The following is a 24,331-nucleotide window of genomic DNA, read 5'->3' as shown; positions in this document are numbered from 1 at the left end:
ACTGCCACAGAATTCTGGGAAAATTACTGTTTCTGGAGCAGCTTTAAAGTAACAGTAAATGTGTGTCAATGACTGACTACTTCTTGACTGCCCTTCTAGAATTTACAGATCGGAACACTCAGGTCAACAGGCATAGCTACCAAGTGAATGGAGTTTTGTCTGTATGGCTGGGTTGTTGTCAACAACACTGGGAGAACCCACACGACTGTCCTCTATCTTCATAACACTCCTTGGGAGGTAGGCATTGCTTATACCCACTTTACAGACAGGAAAAGCCAGAGCAAGAAGAAACAATCGCAAAGGTCATCACTCAAGAAATTGTGTTTGTGTGTGTGTGTGTTTTCCATGAGGAAGACTGTACTTTTCTATCAGACATGGATGATCTAGCAAGACACTAATCAGGACAAATACTCAGTCTCTATTTTTCTCTGGGGAAACAACCATATGTAACATCAGGAAAGAAGGGAAAATTCTAAGCTGAGTCAAGGGGAAATCGCCTGTTTGGAATCTGCCTCACACACTGACACACGCAGGCTCCATTTCCAGTTCTCAGCTCAGTAGTCATTAAGCACACCACACTCTGTTATTAGTATATATTTAGCATATAGTTCGGTTTAGCACTAAAGATTTTACTGGAAGGATTTTCAAAGTACAAAGGTTTTCTTAGTGAGCAATCATTTTTAAAATGATACTCTGGTCACAGTGTTAGGCTTGACAATTACTTAAAAAAATGCCTATAGAATGAAGAGTGAGCGAGAGAGAAAAACGGGGTCACTCCCATATTATTCATCGGGCTCTCCAGAATTCAGCTTTGGGGATTTTCAAATGAAGTTAACATTTTTCCACTTCCTAAAGCGGAAAATGAGGATGAGTGAACATTTGCTTTGAGTTCCCCATTACAAGGAACTACATGAATAAGAATACAAATAGCTAACCACAGGCTTCACCAAACTCATGCAGATATGCAAGGACACCCTCAAAGTCTATGGAACATGGAATTAAAGCATTAGTTAATTTTGGTGCAAAAAAAAAAATCAGAAGGCTAGTGGAAAATGTACATTACGATAAAAATGTACGCATGGATTTAAACTCTTTGTTTTTGCATCAAAATGATACTTCTCCTTTACTTCCATATTCCCACAAACCTCCTGAAGTGCCTACACGTGGTGCCTGACGTGAGCGCTGTCCAGCTGAGTCCATTCACTGCTGGCTTCCTCATCGTCCCGCCAGGCGCTGCCCAAGCTGCTGGGTTATCTGGACTGCACGCCCACCACTGCCCCTCTCTAGCTTTCTGTTGTCAAGGACTACCAACTGGGCAAAGAAAGAATAGGGAGCAGAAACATCCAGCAAAAGAGTTTCTTTTTTTTCTTTTTTTCAAGTAAGGGAAGCCTGAGCTCTAGGTTCAAGGTTGTGATTCATTGTTCTTGGTTTTTCTTTTATTTGTTTTTACTAGAAATGCAATGTTACAGATAGGGGAGAGAGAATCTTCCATCCCACTGGTACAATCCTCAAACGGCTGGATCGGTTCTAAGACACGATCCGGGGGCTTCTTTGGTGTCTCCCATGTGGTGCAGGGGCTCAAGGACTTGGGCCATCCTCCACTGCTTTCCCCGGGATAATAGCAGGTGGCTAGTCAAAAGTGGAGCAGCCGGGACTCACATGGGTGCCCAGATGGGATGTGGGCACTTTAGTTGGAGATTCAGCCTATATATCACTGCGTCAGCCCAGAAAACTATCTTAATGAGAATAACATTAGGGAGTAAATCTTGAATGGCCTAAAACACATGCAGGCAATGCTAATATTTCCATCCCCCTGTGAGACAGAATTTGAGTGCAGGACAAGTGTGAATTGCTGCTTAAGTGAGTTGGTCGTACGTGAAGTTCATGAAGCTGGCACGTGGTACAGCAGCTTAAGCTGCTGCTTATATTGCTGGCGTCCCATAGGAGTTTCAGTTTGAGGCCTGGCTGCTCCACTTCTGATCCAACTCCCTGCTACTGTGTATAGGAAAGCAACAGCAGATGGCCCACACGTGTTTGGGCTCCTGCGCCCACATGGGAGACCAGGTTGGAGCTCCAGGCTCCATAGTGATCTGGAGAGTTGATCCGCAGGTGGAAGAAATCTAACTCTGCCTTTCAAATAAATACATCTTTATAAATAGGATTTCTTTAAAGATTTATTTTATTTTTATTGCAAAGTCAGATATACAGAGAGGAAGAGAGACAGAGAAGAAGATCTTTCGTCTGATGATTCACTCCCCAAGTGACCCAAGAGGCTGGGGCCCTGCACTCCTGCGGGAGACCCTGAAGAAGCTCCCAGCCCCAGCCCGGCTCAGCTGAGCTGCTGTGATCATCTGGAGAGAGCACTAGCGGATGGAAGGTCTCTTTCTCTCTCTGTTTTAATAAATAATCGCTTTGTAAAGGAACTATTAATTTCTGTTTATGGTAGAGAATTTTTTAAAATGATCATCACAGGAACTTAATTCATGTGAAGCAAAAAAAAAGTGATAGCTAGGATATTCGTTAGAATATATTCCATATACTTCATATTCTCTTTTACTTTACTAATTCTGGGGGAAAAAAACTAGACATTCTATAAAAACTGTTCACTCTACGGCTTCTCTATTTCTACACTGATCTTTTTTCTAAAACTGTGATAACTTCATGAAGGTTACAATTTAGTAGCCATATGTTAACTGTCTTACAATAAAAAGACATAATACATACAACCTTAAAATGATGGACAAACTGCAGAGAAAAAAAATTAAGGGAACCTGAGGAGGAAAATAATTTATAAATTTAAAAAAAAAAGAAAAGAAAAAAGAAAACCCCCGCATAGTGAAGGTTTCCTGTCCCGAAGTGGCCAACAAGCCGCTACTCCGGCTACTCCACCAGGACAGTGTCCACGCTCTCCTGGGAGAGCTCGGCCTCCAAGGCACAAGGCAGGCCTAGGTGCTCCTGGGACACACGGGGGCCCTTCAGGCCACCCTCTGACCAGCTGTCACAGCAGGCCTGGAAGCGCTGGGCCAGCGTGCTGGCCATGCGTTGGCAGCGGCCCAGCCTGTGAGCTTTGATCCTGTGTGTGCCCATGTGCTCCAGCAACTGGCTCCTGCGCAGAAACCTGTGCCCGCACACGGCGCAGCTGACCTTCCTTTTCCTGGAGAAAGAGAAGTTGCAGTTCAGTTCCATGGGCTCGTTGTCTCTGGAGATCAGGGACACCTGGCTGACCTGCAGGGGCTCGGGGGTGGCATGGGCATGGGCGTGGGCATGGGCCGGGGGGTCAGGGGGCTGCTGCTGGCGCCGCTCGCCCTCCGGCAGTGGGAAGGTGCCCAGCCGGCAGCCCTCAGCAGCCTCGCCGCCCTCGAGCAGTGGGTACACCTCACCCAGGTCGTGGCTTTCCAGGATGGAGGCCGGCACGCCGAACGGGAGCGAGCCGGACACGTGGGTGTGCAGGTGCTGCCGAAGGCTCCCGCGGGCATCGAAGCGCTCACCACAGTAATGGCACAGGTGCGTTCTCACACTGCTTTCGGCCCCAGCGGGGCCCATCGCTGCCTCTGAGGAGGGCGAGGGGTGGGTCTGAAGCATGGCGGACTCTGAGTCACATCGTTCCTGCTTGACGTTCACAGGAGGCTTCTGGGGTTCCTCCTCAGGCGCCTGCGCCGCCGCAGGACGGGCCCTGGGCTGGTCTATGGTGCCATCGTCCAGCCCGATGGCCAGGGAGAGTTGCAGTTGGGGGTGGTCGGCCTGGGCGGAGGCCCGGCTCCCACCGCTGCCGCAGGGGGGCTCAGGGCCCTCCAGCCCCGGTCTGAGGGCAGCAGCCGGCTTCTGGGTGGTTGAGATCTGAATGCCGTACAGATTGGAGGACTGCACGGTCTCCGGGGAGAACACCTGGTTCATTTCGGTGGCGATGTGAGACAGGTAGTCGGCGTGCAGGAAGCGGATCCCTTCCTCCAGGCGCCCGTGGTCCACCATCTGCTTGGGCCCCTTCCCCGTGTACATGATGTGCAGCAGGTAGCTGAAGATGTCGGGCTGGATGTCAGTCGGCTGGATTTTTATGCATTCGCTGTGAGAAAGACAGACCCCCTCAGTGTTGGCCTTGTAATTAACAGCACCATCTTGGGCAGGAGCAATTGCTCCCCAAAGAGCTCAAACATAATCTGCCTGACGAAACGCAGCCACAGAAGCTTACACTTTTGTTTTCATAGCTGTCTTATAGCCCAGCCTATGTATTCAATCTACTGCCTAAACAGAAGTTTGCATATTTGAACTATTTCGACATTTACTGTGGCACAGAATCTCAAGCTGCTGCCTACAATGCCAGCATCCCAACAGGTGCCGGTTTGTGTCCTGGCTGTTCCACTTTTGATTTGGCTCCCTGCTAACGGTCTGGGAAAAGTAGCAGAAGCTGGTCCAAATACTTGGGGCCCCATCACATGCGAAACATGAAAGAATCTTCTGGCTCCTGGCTTCGGCCCAGTCCAGTCCTGGTCATTGTGACCAGTTAGAAAGTGAAAGAGGAGACAAACAATCGCTCTCTTTTTTAAACTCTTTCAAATAACTAAGTAAGTAAAGAATGAAGTAATTGTTGTTTTTGTTTTTTTTTAATCTTATTGTTTTAAAAATAAGATGGAGTCTTACTCAGCCACACAAAGGAAGGAATGATGTGACAATGCCACAATATGGATGGACCCTGAAAATAGTATGCTAAGAACATATGCTTATCCAGACACAAAAGGACAAATATCCGCCATAGGCAAATCTGAAGAAAGATCAGAGATAAAGTTATGCGGCAGAGGGTATTCCCTCTAGGAGTGATAAAAACTGAAATTCAGAGCCCGGTGTGATGACGTAGTGGTTAAAGTCCTCGCCTTGCATGCCCGGGATCCCATATAGGCACCGGTTCTAATCCTGGCAGCCCTGCTTCCCATCCAGCTCCCTGCTTGTGGCCTGGGAAAGCAGTCGAGGATGACCCAAAGCTTTGGGACCCTGCACCCACGTGGGAGACCCGGAGGAGCTCCTGGCTCCTGGCTTTGGATTGGCTCAGCACCGGCCGTTGCGGTCACTTGGGGAATGAACCATCAGGTGGAAGATCTTCCTCTCTGTCTCTCCTCCTCTCTGCATATCCGTCTTTCAATAAAAATAAATAAATCTTTTTTAAAAAAACCCTGAAATTCAGTAGTAAATATACAACTGATGGTTGAAATAAACATGGTTTTGGGGCCTGGTGCAGGAGCCTACTGGTTAAAGTCTGTGCCTTGCATGCACCAGGATCCCATACGGACACCGGTTCTAATCCTGGAGGCCCCGTTTCCCATCCAGCTCCCTGCTTGTGGCCTGGGAAAGTAGTTGAGGACAGCACAAAGTCTTGGGACCCTGCACCCGCATGGGAGACCCAGAAAGCTCCTGGCTTTGGTTCAGCTCAGCTCCAGCCATTGCAGCTATTTGGGGAGTGACCCAGCAAATGGAAGATCATTTTTTCTGTCTCTTCTTCTTTCCACAGATATGACTTTCTGACAAAAATAAATAACAATAATTTTAAAAATATGGCTTTGGAGTTCTAGTCTTTGACCAAAGTAAGAGGCATAATACGTTCAAAATTTTTTTCAAATACACTGTGAACATGGTGTAAATTATATTGCAAATTGCTTTTACTAAATGTTCAACTGAATCAAAGATTACGTATTAATATGTCATATAAGAAATAAGAAGGATGGGCCTGGAGCGGTGGCCTAGTGGCTAAAGTCCTTGCCATGAACGCACTGGGATCCCATAAGGCTGCCGGTTCTAACCCTGGTGGCCCCATCCAGCTCCCTGCTTGTGGCCTGGGAAAGCAGTCGAGGACGGCCCAAAACCTTGGGACCCTGCACCTGTGTGGGAGACCTGGAAGAGACTCCTGGCTTTGGATTAGCTCAGCTCCAGCCTTTGCGGCCACTTGGGGAGTGAATCATCAGACGGAAGATCTTCCTCTCTGTCTCTCTTCCTGTCTGTCTCTCTGACTTTGCAATAAAAATAAATAAATAAATCTTTTTAAAAAAAGAAATAAGGCGGCTGACATTTTATTCCAAGGAATGCAAACAGGCTAGGACAGAGCCGTCCCATGTGGCAGGGCCCGGGGACAGTGCGTCCTGCATAGTCGCATGCAGGGACCTGCGCTGCTCCTCCCATGTTCCTGCGTAAGGTAAGCTGTGACCTGCGTTTCACTGCTTTTCCTAAACTGTTCTTTCACTCATTGTTATAGATGAAAAATAGCACTGGCCCTTGCTCAAAGAGCTGACATGTGTGTCACAAATGAATTATTCACTAATCTGTGATCCAAGGTAAGAAAGAGCTCATCCGTTGACAGAATGACTTCCAAAGGCGTCTGGGTAGCACACTGCACCTAAGCAGAGGCAGTGAGAAGAAACCATGTAGGGAGGAGCACCTGCCACTGCCCAGGAGGACAGCAGACTGGACAGAGAAGTGAAGCAACAATGCTGTCAAAACAAGACACGCGGTCCAGTGCAGACATTTTGTCAAAAACGTTTGAAGGATTTTGCCAAATGGGTCATGGGAAAGGTCCCTTGTGTTGTAGTGTGTGATGTGTGAGAAGACACTGTATGTGTCCAACGTCCTATTTACAGAACAGCCTGTAGATACGATACTGTCCCATGTCTTATCTATGGGACAATCTGTGTTGCCATTTTTAAAAAAAGATTTATATTTATTGCAAAGTCAGATATATAGAGAGAAGGAGAGACAAAGAGGAAGATCTTCTGTATGCTGATTCACTCCCCAAGTGACCGCAACGGTTGGTTCTGCGCCGATCCGAATCCGGGAGCTTGGAACTCTTCCAGGTCTCCCACATGGGTGCAGGGTCGTAAGGCTGTGGGCCGTCCTCGACTGCTTTCCCAGGCCACCAGCAAGGAGCTGGATGGGAAGCAGGGCTCCTGGGATCCCAGCGCATTCAAGGCGGGGACTTTAGCCGCTAGGCCACCGCGCTGGGCCCATGTGTTTCCATTCTTAAAGGCAGTAAAGGACATTTGAGCTCCACAGTATGATCTCCACATGCTTGAGTGCACCTGTGTCCATTTCATCGCCATATTCACAGAACTGAACACTTGATTCTTAATGGATTAATCGGTGCAGAGTTTCCAATTAGAGTGATAGCAAAGTTCTGGAAACAGGTAGTGGGAATGGTCACACATACTATGAGTGTAATTACCTCCACTGAACTGTAGGAAAATGGTTAGGGTGGAGAATCATATCAACAGACACACTTACCACATTAAACACACTTCAAAATTAAAAACAATCTAATGAAATTTGCAATATTTAAAATTTAAATTTTGCTTTTTTTTACTTCCAAAGTTTATGAAAATAAGTTTATTTTGCTGCCAAAACCCCTTGATAGCCATACAGTTTTTTTTGTTCTATTTTTGAAGATTTATTGGCTTTGGCATGATGGCTCAGTTGGCTAATCCTCCCCTTTCAAACACTCCAGGATGCAATACAGACACAAGTTTCTGTCCCGGCTGCTCCACTTCCCATCCAGCTCCCTGCTTGTGGTCTGGTAAAGCAGTGGATGATGGCCCAAAGCCTCGGGACCCTGCACCTGTATGGGAGACTCGGAAGAAGCTCCTGGTTCCTGGCTTCAAACTGGCTCAGTTCCAACCATTGTGCCCATTTACAGAGTGAACCAGTAGATGGAGGATCTTTGTTCCCTTCTCCAATAAAAATAAAAACAAAATCCTTAAAAAATTAAAAAGATTTGTTTTTATTTGAAAGACAGATTTTACAGAGAAGGAGAGACTGAGAGGAAAGGTCTTCCATCTGCTGGGACGGAAAGGAAGGGGGAGGAAAAGGAGAAGAGAGTGAGAGAGAATCTTCTATTTGCTCATTCATTCTCCAAATGGCCACAGTAGCCAGAGCAAGGCCAGCTGGAAGCCAGAAGCCAGGAACTCCGTCAGGACCTCCTACGTGAATATAAGGGCCAGGACTCCAGTTTTTCCAGGCACTTTAACAGGGAGCTGAAATAGAGCAACCAAGACTTGAACTAGTGTGCCAATAAGCTGCAGGCACCGTGGGCAGCGGCTTATCTCGTTGAGCAACCATGCTGGCCCCTGCTTTAGTCCTCAGTGCTCCACAGTGGTTGGAATGAGGGCAAGCTGAAGCCAGCATCCAGGAGCTCAATCAGAGTCTCCCGCATGAGTAGCAAATATCCGAGTACTGAGCCCTCATCTGCTGCCTCCCTGGGGACGTATCAGTGGGAAGCTGGAATCAGGCTGAGCTGGGACTTGAACCCAGACACTCTGAAATGGGGTTCAGGGGTCCTAAGTGACATTTTAACCGTTGTGCCAAGCACTTGCTCAGAGGGGGGACCTCTAAACCAGCACCTTAACCAGCAGGTTGAACACTAGTACCTCATGAATGCTTTGAAGACCCCAAACAGGGTAGCCAAAAACGCTAGTGTACCTTCTACATCTCACTCTCCCCTCACAGACTCACCGCGGGATTAATAACAGCAACCAACAGTGCAAAGCGGTGAGCATTTTTCATATCACCAAAGCATTTCATGTTCTCTACACCCGAGGGCGAGGAAGCTATTCTGACTCTTGACAAACAAGGAAACGGTGGTGCACAGAGGCTCCAGTCACACTGTAGTTATTCTCTTCAATGCACCCCTTCCCACCCGACCCTCCCTACGCACTTGTGGAAGTCAGAAGGTGTCAGCTTAGTGCTGCTCATCTAAGTGTCTAGTAATATCTGAGTAAATAAACAATTAAATGAACACTGAAGCTGGGCTTAAATACGTCACTTAAGGTTCTTGAAAAAAACACAAAAACTGAAATGCTCTCTCACTTTCCATTTTGAATGACTACACTTATTCTTAGTAAGATTGCAGAATCTGAATAGCACTTTCTCTGCTCTCTCCTTACATACTTATTATTTTAGGATAATCCAAATTCAAAAAAGCAAAATAATTCTTTGGGGGAAAATATTCAACACAAAAGACCTTTGAACTATAATCTCAATTATGACGTTGAAGCCTTGCTACCAAAGTGTTAATGCAAAAGAAATGACCAATTTAGGGCGTAAGAACACAAATCCTTAGCTTCATTCAGACTGACATCTGAGTCCAACTCTTAGCAAGTCACCCAGCGTCTGCTTCCTTCCCTGTAGGGATGATATTTAAGGGCTGGGATATGGGGCTAAGCCTTCAGGCAACGCCAGCCATTATTGTTTTCCTCCCTGTCTTCCATCATGAATCCTATATATGGAGCTTAATTAAAATGACTACAAATTGTTACTACTTAGGTTATCCTGCTGAAAAACACCCAAAGTAACATCATCACCAGGCATCGATGTGAATGTACACGGGTAACAGTAAGGATGCAGACGCACACAAACCACCTCCTTACCTTGTCTGGTGGATGAATATCATCTTGAAGTAGTTAGAGAAGGCAGCAAGCACAGCTCTATGGGCTTTGAAGTAAACATCTCCAATAGCCACCGTGCAGTCACACAGGAAGCCGAATTCTCGCTGCATGTTCAGCTGCTGGAGAAGGACAAGGCTGTGGCCGGCAGTGTCCATGGTGGCTCTGAGCAAAGGGACAACATTAACGTGTAAGGATGTGTGTGAGTGCGTATATACACTTATGAAAATCTGTGTATATGTATAATTTTTTTTACAAGATTAGGTATAGTTCATACAAAATGAAATGATTCAACAATTTTCCATGCGGTTCATTTCACCCCCAGCCTCCCTAAGATAACATTCTATGACTGTAATAACACAGACTACAGAGAAGAGTAACACGAGGCTTTACCCTCTGTAGGAAGGGAACTTGGTGTGCGGAATGCAGCAGCTCTGCCTCCTGGGAGACTGCAGTCCTCGCGGGTTATTAGCTGCAAGTGTTATGACTTACTAGGGTCCTGGAACAAGAGCTGTCAGTGCCCTTTAGGGATCCTTCCCAGCACCCCACAATGTTCGCAGTATTTATCAGTTCCAGCGAGTCCAGTCCTTTCCAGAGACCTCAGGCCACACCCCTGATTCACCTGGGGCCTAGGAGCACTAGAACCCCACCTGTGTTCAGGTGCACCTGCGCCTAAGTTCCCCAAGGAACAGGCAGTGGGGCAGGCAGGCCCAGGAAAGGGCGTGCCTGAGGGCGGACGCCAGCACAGGGAAGCAGCAAGGGCGAGCCACCCTACCACAGGAGATGGACGAAGCATGGGCCATAAAGGGTAGGTACGGAGAAAGAGTGGGTATGGAGAAAGTGTGGGTATGGAGAAAGTGTGGGTAAGGAGAAAGTAGACAGTCCGGGAGCTACAGATCCAAGGAGGACCTTGACCTGAGGGGAGCATTCTCCGAGCCACAGGGCGAGGGGAGAGCCCAGTGCAAGTACCAGGGCAGCAGTTAGAGGTGGAGAAGGCGGGCTCCTTGTCTGACGATGGAAACCTGCCAGCACTCTTACAGGCTGGGAAGTCGGTTCACTGGTCAAGGGAGGAGGCGAGCAGGCCCGGGGAACAAGGCTGGAGCGACACAGCCGACACAGAGGAGTGACATTGCCAGGGACTTTCGCATACACCAGTGTCTTTCTGATTCAGAGGGAGCAATTCCTAGTCATCCATCTTCAAACTCAGCCCCTCTTCCTGCCTTTTCTAATCCATCAAACACATTCCGGGAGAGTTTGTATGCTCTATTTCCAGGTAAAAATTTTTCCTTTCTTTTTTGAAGTGTTTCTCTGCTGAGCTTCCTGTTTGTTCAGGAATTACCAACTCATTTTGTTTTAGATGCTAGAGGATGGTCTAACAGCCGTTTTTGACTCTTCTCTGCTGAATTCCCCCTGGGGTCACAGTAAGGGTGCATCTGTACTGGGTGCCGCTCTCCTGGTGCTGTTTTTCTTCCCCACAGCCAATCGTTCTGGGTTCCATTCTACAAAGTATGATTGTAGGATCGACATGCTTTCAATAAACTCTAGGATCAGGGATACCTCTCCAGAGAGTGTAGAAGCTTTTGTAGACAGCTTGGCTGGTGTTCGGCCCCCCGTCCTGCCTCTCATACAGCAGGCAGCAGCTGAAATCTGTCCAGCCTTTGCGGTCTTAGCCACACTGCAGCTGGGCCATGCCACACATGTAGAGTCCAGGGGCTGGCACGCGATTTGAACAGGGCTTAGACACAGAATCTGGGGACCCAGCCTCCCAACGTCTGCCAGGATTTCCTCCTCCACTTTCCAGCAGTGGTCGCCCTGACTCCGTCCTCTTTTCTTGAAGTAAGATTAGAGGCTGTTACCCTCGTCTTAGCCATCCTCTTGTGCATTCAACTAGGTCCTTAAGTTAGATGGAATAAAGATGGCCACTTACTGCTATCCCCTCTTCTAGTTTCTGTACCTCTCAGATATCATTTGGTAATTTTTAGTTATGTGTTGAGCTTATAGTTTATATCGACAGAACTGCCTCCACTTGACCCACTCAGCCAGCACCCTTTCTCCACCAGTTCTACTGCATACTCTGGTCTCAAGATTCATTTATACTCTTAAAATAAGTATTGATTGGGCCCAGCGGTGTGGCCTAGCAGCTAAAGTCTGTGCCTTGAACACACCGGGATCCCATATGGGCGCCAGTTCTAATCCCGGCAGCTCCACTTCCCATCCAGCTCCCTGCTTGTGGCCTGGGAAAGCAGTTGAGGACGGCCCAAAGCATTGGGACACTGCACCCGCGTGGGAGACCCGGAAGAGGTTCCAGATCCCGGCATCGGATCGGCGCAGTACCGGCCGTGGCGGTCACTTGGGGAGTGAATCATTGGCCGGAAGATCTTCCTCTCTGTCTCTCCTCTCTGTATATCTGACTTTGTAATAAAAAAAAAAAATCTTAAAAAAAAAAGTATTGAGGATTGTGAAGACCATGCTTATGAATATTTTAGATTATGCAGATAATGCTTATCAATAGTTACTATAGTAGAAATTACACAGTGGTTTCACAGCCCTGAAGATTGAGCCACTGCCTGCATCCCATATGGGATGCAACTACTCCACTTGCAACCCACCTCCCTGGTCATGCGCCTGGGCAAGCAGCTGAGGCTGGCTTGGGCGCTTGGATCCCTGCACCCAAATGGGAGACGTGAACGGAGTTCTTCCTAACTCTTGGCTTTGGCCTGTCCTAGTCTTGGCTACTGAAGCCATTTGTGGAGTAAACCAGTGGAGGGAAGATCTCTATCTCTCCTCTCTCTCTTAATTCTTTTAAATACACAAATACAATCTTCTTTAAAAAAAAAAATGAGCCAACACTGTGGCATAGTAGTTAAGGCTGCCACTTTTGACCACAGCATCCCATCTGGGTATGGGTTGGAGTCTGGCTGCTCTACTTTTGTTCCAACTCCCTCTGATATTCCAAGAAGAGTAAAAGATGGTGCAAGTGTTTGGGCACCTGCTACCCACATGGGGGATCTGCAAGAAGCTCCTGCTGCTTGGGCTTAGCTTGGCCCAGCCATGACCACTGTGGCCATTTGGGAAATGAACCAGCAGATGGAAGATCTCCTTCTCTGCCTCGCCCCCTCTCTGTAACTCTTTCAAATGAATAAGTCTTTTTAAATGAATTAAGATGGGAATTTAAAATATATCAGTTTCTTTTAAATAGCAATTAATAACTTCTTGTACATTAACTTCTTTTCCTAAAACACATCATAAGTAGGTGAAAAGAGTGACACTGTTTTATGTTCTTCAATATCTGACTTTAAAAACATAGCTGGTGGGCCATAACCTAGTGGCTAAAGTCCTCACCTTGCACGCGCTGGGAGCCCACCTCCCTTCCAGCTCCCTGCTAGTGGCCTAGGAAAGCAGCTGTGGATGGCCCAAAGCCTTGGGACCCTGCACCTGTGTGGGAGACCTGGAAGAGCTCCAGGCTTCAGATCGGCTCAGCTCTGGCTGTTGCGGCTACTTGGGGAGTGAATCAGCAGAAGGAAGATCTTCCTCTCTGTCTCTCCTCCTCTCTGTATATCTGACTTTCCAATAAAATAACAACAACAACAATAATAAGAAGGTTAAAAAGTATAGCTGGATTATTTTTCTCCTTCTGAATTCAGTATGTTTTGGCTCAGGTACAGCAAGAGTTTATCCTTCAGGCTTTGCAGCGAATGTTTAGGTCTGTGGATATACCAAAGTACACCTGGTCAGCCAATATACCTTAGAAGGATTTTCTCAACCCCAGTGTGACAAAATCAACATCATCTTAGAATTATCAAGAATACTTGGGCCCGGCGGCGTGGCCTAGCGGCTGAAGTCCTCGCCTTGAATGCACCGGGATCCCATATAGTTGCCGGTTCTAATCCTGGCAGTTCCACTTCCCATCCAGCTCCCTGCTTGTGGCCTGGGAAAGCAGTCGAGGACGGCCCAATGCTTTGGGACCCTGCTTTGGTTCCCAACTTCGGATCGGCACAGCACCGACTGCTACACTCACTTGGGGAGTGAATCATCAGACGGAAGATATTCCTCTCTGTCTCTCCTCCTCTCTGTATATCTGATTTTGTAATAATAATAATAATAATAATAATAATAATAATAAAGGAACACTTAAGCAACACCGTCGGAACATTCTTCCCAACATCAGGGTATCTAAGGCATCATCAAACACTGTCTCTATCCCCGGGTGCTGATACAGTTTGGCAGCAAGGAGTGGGTCCCCTTCCCTCCCTGCCCCCCTTACAGATATGAGGAAAAAAATGGTATCTCACCCACTTTCCTCCACATCTTGACCCTTCCCACCCTAATCAGAGACCTACATGGGCATGCATGGCCTTGTAAAAGAATGCTCCCTCAGGTTCTCTGGCAGGGTTTCAGGAACCTGCAGGGGGTCCCTGAGCTCCACTCTGACAACCACAGTCCTACCCTGTACCTTTTCTGGTCCTATGATGTCATAGAACAGATGGGTGAAAACCACAAATTCGGAGAAGCCAGGAGAGGTACCTAACACAGATACTAGCTAGCTGATGGGGTGCTCATACTTCACGTTTGACTTCAAACTTGGTACCTCCTCTTCAAAATTCCCAACTAGAGCTTAAAGTTTATGAACAAATATACACTGACAGTTCTAACATATTGACTCAGAAAATGGGGTAAAACTTTCCAAGTTAACAAACTGAAACAAATTCAGATACATCTAAAAAAAAAAACCCTAAATATATTTAATAAGTTCATTTACACTTGTTTAACAGTTTTTTGATGTTTTAAGGTAGTATAACTAGATTTTACCTGAAGTCAATAGCAGTTATTAATCCATTGCAAAGGCATTAGTACATTTTCTAATCCGACCTTATTTGCAACTTGTTAGGCTTTTGATAATGCCTTTGTTCATCATTTATTATTTAAAAAAATCTGTGGGGCCCGGCGCAATAGCTTAGCGGCTGAAGCCCTCATTTTGCATGCGCTAGGATCCCATATAGGCGCTGGTTCTAATCCTGGTGGCCCCGCTTCCCATCCAGCTCCCTGCTTGTGGCCTGGGAAAGCAGTGGAGGATGACCCAAGGCTTTGGGACCCTGCACCCACGTGGGAGACCCAGAAGAGGTTCCTGGCTTCGGATCGGCAGTTGCGGCCTCTTGGGGAATGAATCATTGGATGGAAGATCTTCCTTTCTGTCTCTCTTCCTCTCTGTATATCTGTCTTTACAATAAAAAAAAAAAACTGTGTATTTTTATTTACTATAAGAGATGGAGTATATGTGAGCTGCCATCTGCTGGTTCACTCCCAGAGTTCCCATATCAGCTGGGGTTGGGCCAGGCACTGGGAGCTCAAAGCAGGTGTCCTGTGTAGGTGGCTCGCAGAAATCCTACTACCAAGCCTCACCTGCTGCCTCCCAGGGTGTGCCTCCGAGGAGGCTTCTCTTGGGCTGTGGGACTGTGAGCACAGCTGGGACTCCCACCCAGGGGACTCCCACATGGGATCCAGATGTACCCAAATGAGGTTTTAACCTCTATGTCGCAGGCCCCTGTTGTCACTTATCAATTTTACTGTGTCTAGAACATGGCATGGCCAGAGTTTCCCATACAGACAGAAGGATTTTGAAAGTTACGCTTGAGAATTTTTTTAAAGAATTATTTATTCTTATTGTAATGGCAGATTAGCAGACAGGAGGAGTGACACAGAGAAAGATCTTTATCCGCTGGTTCACTCTCCCAGGGGCCACAATGGCAAGAGCTGATCTGAAGCCAGGAGCCAGGAGCTTCCTTCCAGGTCTCCCACGCGGGTGCAGGGTCCCAAGGCTTTGGGTCATCCACGACTGCTTTCCCAGGTCACAAGAAGCAGGGAGCTGGATGGGAAGCGGAGCAGCTGGGACATGAAACTGGCGCCCATATGGGATCCTGGAGCATGTGAGGCGAGGACAGACGCCACTATGCTACTGCACTGAGCCTGATACTTGAGAATTCTTGGTGGAAGTTTTCAGATGCATAAAAGTTGCAAAAAATTAATTTATCATTTTATTTACAACACAAAAGCCAAAATGTTAAGAATGCTACATTTTAAAAACAAAATCTGTTATTACATTGACATTTGCATGGTAACATTCAATTTAACATCGACTTCTGATAAAAATATTACTTTCTAGATTTAGTAAACTCTAAATTAGTTCAAAGTAGGGTAGGTACTGGCACTGTGGTCTAGTGGTTAAGCCCTGACCTGTGGTGCCGGCATCCTAAATGGAGACTGGTTCAAGTCCCAGCTGCTCTGTTTCTGATCCAGCTCCTGCTAAAGTGTTTGGGAAAGCAACAAAGGATGGCTCAAGTTCTTGGGGCATTGCGCCCATTCCTGGCTTTGGATTGGGCCAGCTCTAGCTATTGCAGCTACTTGGGGAGTGAACCAGCAGATAGAAAATATCAATCTCTCTTCTCTATGTAAATCTGCCCTTTAAACAAAAATAAATCTTTAAAAAAAGATTAGTTCAAAGTAAGATGGAACAACTTTAATATCTGCAATTCAAACTTAACTTGACATTCAATATCTTTTATGTTACTTTAAAATTAAAAAGAAAAAAGTGCTGCATCCGTCAGACTGGGCTCTTGCATCCATGGCAGCAAGCATGCTATGCGAACTACCCAAAGAATGAAGACATCTGCTTCTGTAGGAAAATCCACACCCCCACCTGCCCCGTAGGTCCCCAACCTTGGGACTTTGTCATTGATCATAATCAAGGAGACTGGAAGGCTGGCAGAGGCAACATAACTTTTTTGAGCTACTTAACTCATGGCCATAAACACAAATGCAAATTGGAAATGTGCCCAGTGCCAAGTGATCAGGGACTTCCCACAACAATTTTAACTTTTCCAAGGTACTTGCAGATGACTGTGAGGTTTGCTACTTGGTCACTTAGAGAAAGGACATATGGAGAAATCACTTTATCCTGGAACACTGAGGAACGCTCTATGGAGAGCAGCACTGATAACTGGGTCCTGCCCCAGACTAACCCAATAGAACTGCTGTGAGGGAGCCATGGATTTCTTAGGCTATTAGTTTGATACATTATTCATTCATTTGAATTATTTATTTGAAAGTCAGAGTTACAGAGAGAGAGGAAAGACAGGGCAGAGAGACCTTCCATTTGCTGGTTTACTCCCCAGACCACTGCTAAGGTCAACACTGGGCCAAGCCCAAGTCAGGAGCCAGGTACTTCATCTGGGTCTCCCACGTGGGCCGCAGGGGCCCAAACACTGTACCATCTTGCACTGGTTTTCCCAGGTACATCAGCAGGGAGCTGGATAGGAAGTAGAGCAGCCAAGACATGAACTGGTGCCCATATGGGATGCTGGCATCACAGTGGCTTTACCAGCTAAGTCACAACTCCGGCCCCAGGTCCTCGTTTTAAAAAGCTCCCCAGCTGATTCTAACACAATGCCTCCATTACAAGCCACAGCCAAAGAACAGGGAACCAAGGAAATCCAAAAGATGATTTCACATTCTAAAATTACATGGATATTTAAGAGTGTGTAGGAACGTTATTTACTTCCTAGAGTACAGCAGCTCTAGGTTATGCCAATTAGGATGTAACAACTTTATGCTACTATTTTCTAAAGACGCAATTCCTGGCTGGCGCTGTGGCATGTGAACAAAGCCTCTGTCTGCGGTGCCAGCCTCTCATACAGGCACCTGTTTAAGTCCTGGCTGCTCCACTTCTGATCTAACTCCGTTTATGTGTCCGGGAAGGCAGTGGAGAATAGCCCAAATGCTTAGGCCCCTGCACCCATGTGGGAGACCTGGAAGAAGCTCCGGATTTCAGACCAGCCCAGCTCTGGTTGTTGCAACCACTGAGGGAGTAAGCCAAGGGCTGGAAGATCTCTCCCTCTCTCGTCTCCCTGACTCTCTGTAACTCTGCCTTTCAAATAAACAATCTTTAAAAAATAACTTCACGTAAAAAGGTAGGTTCACAATAAGTAATCAAAATATGGGAATGATGATAATGATTACATTAAATAAGCAAATGTCAACCACTATAATTCTGGATGTAAGCTAAAACTAAAGTAAAATTGGCCAGATTAAGAAAAACTAAACTAGTAGGGGTAAGCATGGGTAGGGAGTGGGAGGAACATATCATTTTCAGATCTTTTAAAGTATTTAGGGGCAGCATTATGGCATAGTAGGTTAAACTACTAACCGGCATTCCATCGGGGCACTACTTCAAGCCCCAGCTGCTGCACTTTCAATCCAGCTCCCTGCTAAGGCACCTGGGAAAGCATGATAAGATGGCTCCCTGCCGTCTATGTGAGAAACTCTAATGGAACTCTTGGCTTCTGCCTGGCCCAGGTCTGGACATTGGTGGCCACTTGGGAAGTGAACCAGTGGATGGAAGATCTCTCTCCTCCAACACCCACCTGGATCTGTGTGTGTGTGTGTGTGTGTGTGTGTGTGTGTGTGTGTGTGTGCAACTCTGACTTCCAAATAAAGAATCGTTTTAATATTTTATTTTTATTGGGAAGTCAGATCCACAGAGAGAAGGAGAGGAAGATTTTCTGTCTGCTGGTTCCCTCCTCAAGTGGCCACAAGAGCTGGTCCTGAGCCAATCTGAAGACAGGAGCCAGGAGCTTCTTCTAGATCACCCATGAAGGTTCAGGGTCCCAAGGCTTTGGGTCATCCATGACTGCTTTTCCAGGCCCCATCTAGGGGGTTGAAAGGGAAGTGGAGCAGCTGGGACATAAACTGGTGCCCATATGAGACTTTGGCCACTAGGCTACTGTGCTGGGCCCAAATAAACGAATTTTTAAAGACAAAAGAAATATTGGGGCTGGTGTTGTGGTATAACGGATGGAGCCACCTCGTATGAGGCCAGCATCAAATACAAGCACTGCTTAGTGTCTCGGCTGCACTACTTCCAATCCAGCTCCCTGCTGATGCACCTGGGAAAAGCAGCAGAAACCAGAGGATGAAAGACCTTTGTCTCTTCCTCTCTGCAACTCTTTCAAATAAAATAAAAACATTTACTCCCATACGCCATTAATTTCTTTCTTCAATACTCAGAAAATTTAGAAACTGAAAACCTGAATACCCAGTTTGAAGTGAAATCTACCATGAATGCAGACATCTGCACGTGCAAGCCCACACAGAAAGGCAGCAGGGCAGAAGCTGCGGTGGTGGATGGAAGCGCAGTGTGCTCTAGAAACCTTTAAGGGGTCAGTTTGAGGCCTGCTGCTGGCTGGCATACACAGCCAGCCTGCTGTTGCTCTAACCCCCAACAACCAGCACTGTGGGGAGCCTGATAAAAGCTACCAAGCTCGGCAGCCACACGGGAAGGCCAGAGCTGCTGGCTAGTGGACCTCCAAAAAAATGGGGGAAAAAAATCAGAGGACTCTGAAGAAAGCAGAAAGATTCTTCTCAGGCCATTGGGGATTAAAAAAAAAAAAGACTGCATTTCTCACAGGGGAAAAAAAAAAGCAGTAATCATAGGACAGGAGAAAGTTGAACATGATGAGCAGGCTAGCACAGAGCCAGAAGAGAACACCAACACGTGATGAGAACTTCTGAGCAGAGGGGAAGCCAGGCTTCCCTCCGGCACAGAGCGCCAGCCCACACACACTCAAGAAGCCCTTTCTTAGGGGGCTCCAATTTCTCAGGCTGATGTATAACCAGAGAAAGAAAGTCAGAAAAATTTCACAAATCATTGACTCATCACTGTCCACAGTACCCACCCAACCTGTCCCCTCAACCCCAGCCCAGGGGGGAAAAATTCCCGCTAGCAAAGGCAAGACAGAAGTGTAAACAAACTGAACCCATGATGCCCAAACCAAGGTCTGCTTCCACTTTCCGGAAGCAGGTTCAAACAGCACTCTCCTCTAGTGGGGAGAACAGTGCCATTCTGGTCACTGCTGGTAGCTACTGGAAAATACAGCCAGGGGCCACGCGTTCTCCCTTTCAACCCTCACTCAGAAGGGTGCATGGGAAGTGCCCTAGAAGTACTTTGTAAGTGATCAACACAAGGGCATCTGCACCGCTTTTTTAAAACATAGAGGGCTGGGGAAAACCCTGCAATGTACACCCACCCACCCCCGAACTCCCCTCCGGCCCTATCAGCACTAAAAGGACCAAGCTGGAAAAGCACCACCTTCGCACCATAGTAAATAAATCACTTCGGTTCAGTGGTGGGGTGGGCATTATGCAACACTTCCCAGCACAGCCCTGGCCAGGACATTTTACGGCCAAGGCACTCGGGCCCCTCCTCCCCAGCTAGACAGCCTGGCTCCTTCGCATTCCCCTCAGGAGATAGGGTGGAAGCACACAGCTCTACTTTCTAAAGCAGAGAGGGCAGCTGAAAGTCCTGCTCGGCCTCTCTGGGCAACCACAGGCGCCAATAAATCAGCCACAGGCCATTCTCTCATCCCCTTCCCGACTTCAAGTGGGAGCAAAAAGAGTCCTGCTGGCTGGACTGGGGGAGATAAGGGAACGCGTCAAACTGCAAATGTCGGCTTCCCCCGCGGCCAGGTAGATTCCTCTTGCTGGTGACTGGTCTGTACCAGGGAGTTAGCACCACCCCCGCTTGCCACAATGAAAAATTATAAAGGTTTCACTGCAGGTCCTCCATAAACAGCAGCACTAACCACCTCCAACCAAGAAAGCCGCCGCTCAGGGCAGGAAAGATAAGGCGGGTCACGTGGGACCCTTTCCCGGCTGGCCGGCTCCCTCGCTGACCACCGCTGCATGCTTCCCGCATTCCAGCTACACCCGACCATCAGAACTAACCTCTCTGTCAGGGAGGTTATGTCTCACCATGGATCCCTAACGCACCCCTCCTTAAAACACATGCAGGCGGTTGCAAAAGAGAACCTGAATGCTTTAACCCGAGGAAGCACCCCTAAGCTACCACCGCAGCAATTGGAGAGAGGGGAGAACCGGGTAGTGGGAGGGGAATGGGTCAGGATGAGGGGCTCTTGTCTCCCAAACACATCTTGAGTTGTCTATCCCTCCTGGGAATTAGTGCTATCTCAATATCGGGCCACGGCTGATTTCTCTAGTCCTGGGAAGCCACGCTGCGATCCACGCTGGCTGGCGTTTACACACATTCTCTAGAGAGAGTGGGATCAACGGATGGTGGAAAGGGCGATGATGCGAAGTCCCAGTCCCCCAAGTCTGGCATGTAAGCAGGTGTGGGATCTGCGCCAGGCAGCACTCCTCTCTAGGCCCGGCTGGTGCCTTCCACCTGGAAAACCACGGGGACAGATCGGACTTCGTACAAGCCCCCTCTCTCTGTACGTGGGCACCTGAGGTGGCAAAATGTACAGTACACAGTTGACAGGCTCCTGCGAGGGAACCAACGCCTCTGCCCAGGGCACTGTCCCCTCCAGGAAAACCAGGCCGATGGTGGACAACAAAGGTACAAGGCTGCCGTCGGGGTCCAGGTACAACGCCACGGGTCGCCTAAGCAACCTCTAACAGCCCGAGTCATGAATGCCAGGGAGAGCCAGCTTCAAAGAGAAAAACTGGGTTGGCTTTATGAAAGAAACATAATTTAGAGGGGGAAAAAAAAAGAACGACTTGGGTAGGGGCAACTTCCTGCCTTAAAGCCTGGGAGCCAGCAGCCGCGGCCGCAGCGTCCTCCCGGCCTGACCCCGCAGGCCCGCCAGGCCACCCGGGCTTCCAGGGCCGGCTCGCGCCAGGGAGCGCTGCCGGCAGGGCTCCAGGGTCACCCCTGCCCCCGGCTGCCCGGCTGCCCGGCGGTTGCCATCTTCCTTCTGTGCCCTGACTGACACTCTGAGCGGACCCCAAACACCTCCTTCTCCCCCGGCTCCTGGCTTCCGTCTCGCGCCCAGGGCCGCGGCCGCCGCCGCACCCCCTTCCCGCCCCCGGAGGCTCGCGGCGGGAGGGCCCGAGCCCCGGGCGGCCCACAGGGGCAGGGCCGCGTCGCTTACCCAGACGCCGCCGCGGCGGGCGGGCGGGCTCCTCCGTGCGGGAGGGGCGGGCTCCCGCGCCGCCAGCTCACGCACCCCGCGGCCCGCTCTCGCGCGGCTTCCCGCGCCGGCCGCCCCGCGCCGCGCCCACGTGACCCTGCGCGCCCGGTGGCTGGGCGGTGAGGGGCGCCGCGGTCGCGGTGTGCGTGCGTGCGTACGTGCGCGCCCGCCCGCCCGCCAGCCAGAGAGGCCGGGCGGGGGTCGGCCCCGCGCTCCGGGCGCCGCCACCGCCGCCGCGGTCCGCAGTCGTGACTGGAGGCGGAAGCGTGGGGACGAGCCTGAGCGTCACACAGCCTCCCCACACACAACCGCGTGACCCGGGGACTTTCCCCCCCAGGGTGTGCAACAAGCACGGGCGCCCTTCAGTTGGGGGTGGGGGCGGGGAAGGATGCGCCCGCGTGTTCGCCGGCGGGAGAGGGCTGAGGGCGCGGGGCCAGGGCGGCCAAGCCGCGGGAGCCGGGGCGGGGCGCGGCACGGTGGGGGAAGTGACTCAGGGCCAGAGGCGGACGGGGCCTAAGGGAAGGCGGGGTGGGCGGGGGTGCGCGGGGCATGGGCCACCCTGGACGGACCGGGCGCGGGGTGGCTGGCGCCCTCCCAGAACGCCCGGGGCGCACCCAGCTCCTCCGAGACCCTGCAGAGAGCCAGGCTCTGACATCTGGGCGGGAGTGGGAACGCAGCATCCTGCCCTCGGGGAGTCGGGAGGAGTCCGGTCTCATCCAGCTGTGCAAACAGGGAGGAGGTCCCAAGCCTACCCTTGGGAGAGAGAGAGGGGCGCGAGAGGGGTGGTCAGGCGGCCGCCGCCGCGCCGGCCCCCGCGGTGCGGGCTGTGCCAGCCTCCTCGGAGCCCGACGCAGAAACTTGTTGCAACAAACAGGCGACCGCGGGTGCCCCTAGCAGCCAGCGGCGGAGTGGGTGGGCGGGCAAGGCGGGAGGGAGGGGAAGGCTGGCGGACGCCGCAGCGAACTGGTGGGCAGACCCGGAGTCGCCGCGTAAGCGGGGCCGGCTCAGTGCGGTGCGGCAGGCGCGGCTGTGCGGCAGCGGAAGTCCTTTGTTGCAGCACAGCCCCTGGCAGAGCCAGAGTCTCCGCGCAGCCCAGCCCGAGCGCCGCGCGTCGCCGCCACTGCAGCTCGCGGCCCCTTCGCCTCTCCGCCCGCCTGGCCCGCGCCGCTCAGTGGCCTTAAACTCTCGAAAATCCCCGCAGCCCCGGTTCCTGCTGCGGCCGGTGAGTAGTTACCACTTGTGGGGGCTATTTACGCAACTTTAACCCGGGCCGGAGGGCGACGGGCCGCGCGCGGGGCCTGACGCGGAGTGCGGGGGGTCGGAGCGGGCGCCGACCGGTGCGGGGAACCGGGAGCGCTGCGGACGCGCCGTGAGGACCCAACGACGGGCGGGCTGCCGGGCCTCCCGGCTTCGCTCGGCACGCCAGCTCCGGGGCGCCCAGCCTCTGGAGGTCGGAGGCGAAGCCCCTGTGGAGACTAGTTCCCAAATTAGTTACCTTCTTTTCCCTTCGCCCGTATTTTTTTTTGAGGGGGGAGGGGAGGTGTAGACGGGAGGCGGGAGGACCCGGGTGATTGACGTGCCCGGAGCCCGCTTCTCAACTCACAGCTGCGGCTCCTCGGCGGGTGGGAGGGGAAGTGTCCCGGAGGCCGAGGCCGCAGACTTGGGCGCGCTCCGAGGGAGGAGGCGTAAGAGCCGCGCAAATTCTTGCCGCGCGCTTTTCCCACCCCCTCTGGCCGCCACACATGCTTCTTGTTCCGTAGAAAGTGGTAGAGCCGGGGTTGTTTGTGCCGGGGCTGGGCGCTCGCCACAAGTTCTCCAGCGTGTCGGTCTGCGACCCGTGGGGGGACGTGGAGCGGTCGGTCGTTGCCTTGCGTGGACTCGGGGGAGGCGCCGGGGGGCGAACTGGTGAAAGCCTTGCCTGTCTCCCGGCGCGTGTGGCATGTGTGTGGGGCTTGAGCGTGGCAGGCACCTGCGAGTTCCCCATTGGTCTCTTTAAGTGCCGCGCGGGGTTGCGCGACGGGAACGGCTCTCCCTGGGACGCTCCGGCCCCCTAGGAGCAGGCGGAACAGACTTTTTTTCTGAGAGAACTTGGGGCTGAAGCAGGTTGGGTGAGGGATGCAGTTCTGGGATTTCGCTTCAGAGCAGCCGGCAGTCGTGTCTGAAACGGAGAAATTGGGTTCTCAGAAACAGTTCTGGAAAGAACAAGGCAAAGTGACAGAGGGAGGAGACGGTGCTGTTGCTCGATTCTCTGAGACTTCTGTCAGTGCAGATGGGTACGATCTGCAGAAACGAGAACTGAGACGCGGAAACAGGCTGGCCAGCATCTGCCCGGCGCCTTCCAACTTCTTTTGACTCACTCTCTGGATATCTCGTGCAGTCTTAGTGATAACCGAGAGCTGTGGGGGGTCTCGGGGGGGGCTTTCTCTGAAGAACTGAGGCGTGGAGGAGGGGAAGCTCTTCCATAGTACCTGACAGCATGCAGCAGAGCCTTCGTGCACGCCCTGCCCTGCTTTTAAACGCCGCGTTTCCCCATAAACCCTATTTTCCTGGTGTTGGAGAACACGGGCTGATCAATCTTTCCTGGAACCCTTCTGTCCTTCGCACCCCTCACTGGATGAGCTGTCTTCTGTTTAGGGGTCGGGGGAGCTGCTGCTGCTGGCTTGTCAGGGAAGGACCTTAGAGGGCATGAGTGTGGTTACAACCACTGCTCATGACCTTGTGTTGTGTGATGTCACTGTAACCTGTTTACTCAAGGCCAGGCTCTGGAGGAGATACAGTTCCCTGGGCCCTTGTCAAGGGTCTCCGAGCTCTTGGCAACACCTGTTCCCCCGGCTGTCCTACAGGGGCACACAGGCATCTGCTTCAGGCCTGTGCTTCCCTAACCCACTAAACTCTGGATGCCAACCTTCTGGGCCAAAGCAGAAGGAATCATTTGGGATG

General features: G+C 50.5%; 2 protein-coding genes across 5 annotated transcripts in view; one reads left to right on the top strand and one right to left on the bottom strand.

Annotated features, from left to right (window-relative positions):
• Positions 1–2,602: 2,602 nt before the first annotated feature.
• ZBTB25 (zinc finger and BTB domain containing 25) lies at positions 2,603–21,495 on the bottom strand. The gene is made up of 3 exons (XM_058655536.1): positions 21,353–21,495; positions 9,396–9,575; positions 2,603–4,060 (listed from the first exon to the last, which is right to left on the bottom strand). The coding sequence occupies exons 2-3, from the start codon at positions 9,566–9,568 to the stop codon at positions 2,881–2,883; spliced, it is 1,353 nt and encodes a 450-aa protein (XP_058511519.1). The 5' UTR covers positions 9,569–9,575; positions 21,353–21,495; the 3' UTR covers positions 2,603–2,880.
• A 1,085-nt stretch (positions 21,496–22,580) lies between these two features.
• ZBTB1 (zinc finger and BTB domain containing 1) overlaps positions 22,581–24,331 on the top strand; it is a 32,940-nt gene continuing 31,189 nt past the window's right edge. For all 4 annotated transcript variants that reach the window (XM_058655534.1, XM_058655535.1, XM_004584484.3 and 1 more), the window contains exon 1: positions 22,581–22,613. The gene's annotated coding sequence lies outside the window, so the exon portion shown is untranslated. The remainder of the gene's footprint in view (positions 22,614–24,331) is intronic.

Source organism: Ochotona princeps, chromosome 26, assembly GCF_030435755.1.
Source record: "Ochotona princeps isolate mOchPri1 chromosome 26, mOchPri1.hap1, whole genome shotgun sequence".
NCBI classification, from domain to species: domain Eukaryota; kingdom Metazoa; phylum Chordata; class Mammalia; order Lagomorpha; family Ochotonidae; genus Ochotona; species Ochotona princeps.
Note: the sequence above shows the minus strand (reverse complement) of the source record. Positions and strands in the feature narration are given on the sequence as shown.

Excerpts from the sequence above, each read along its gene's own strand:
- ZBTB25 (XM_058655536.1), bottom strand. The coding sequence starts at position 9,568 with ATGGACACTGCCGGCCACAGCCTTGTCCTTCTCCAGCAGCTGAACATG. Across the intron at positions 4,061-9,395 it reads ATATTCATCCACCAGACAAG|CGAATGCATAAAAATCCAGC; the intron begins GTAAGGAGGTGG and ends TCTTTCTCACAG.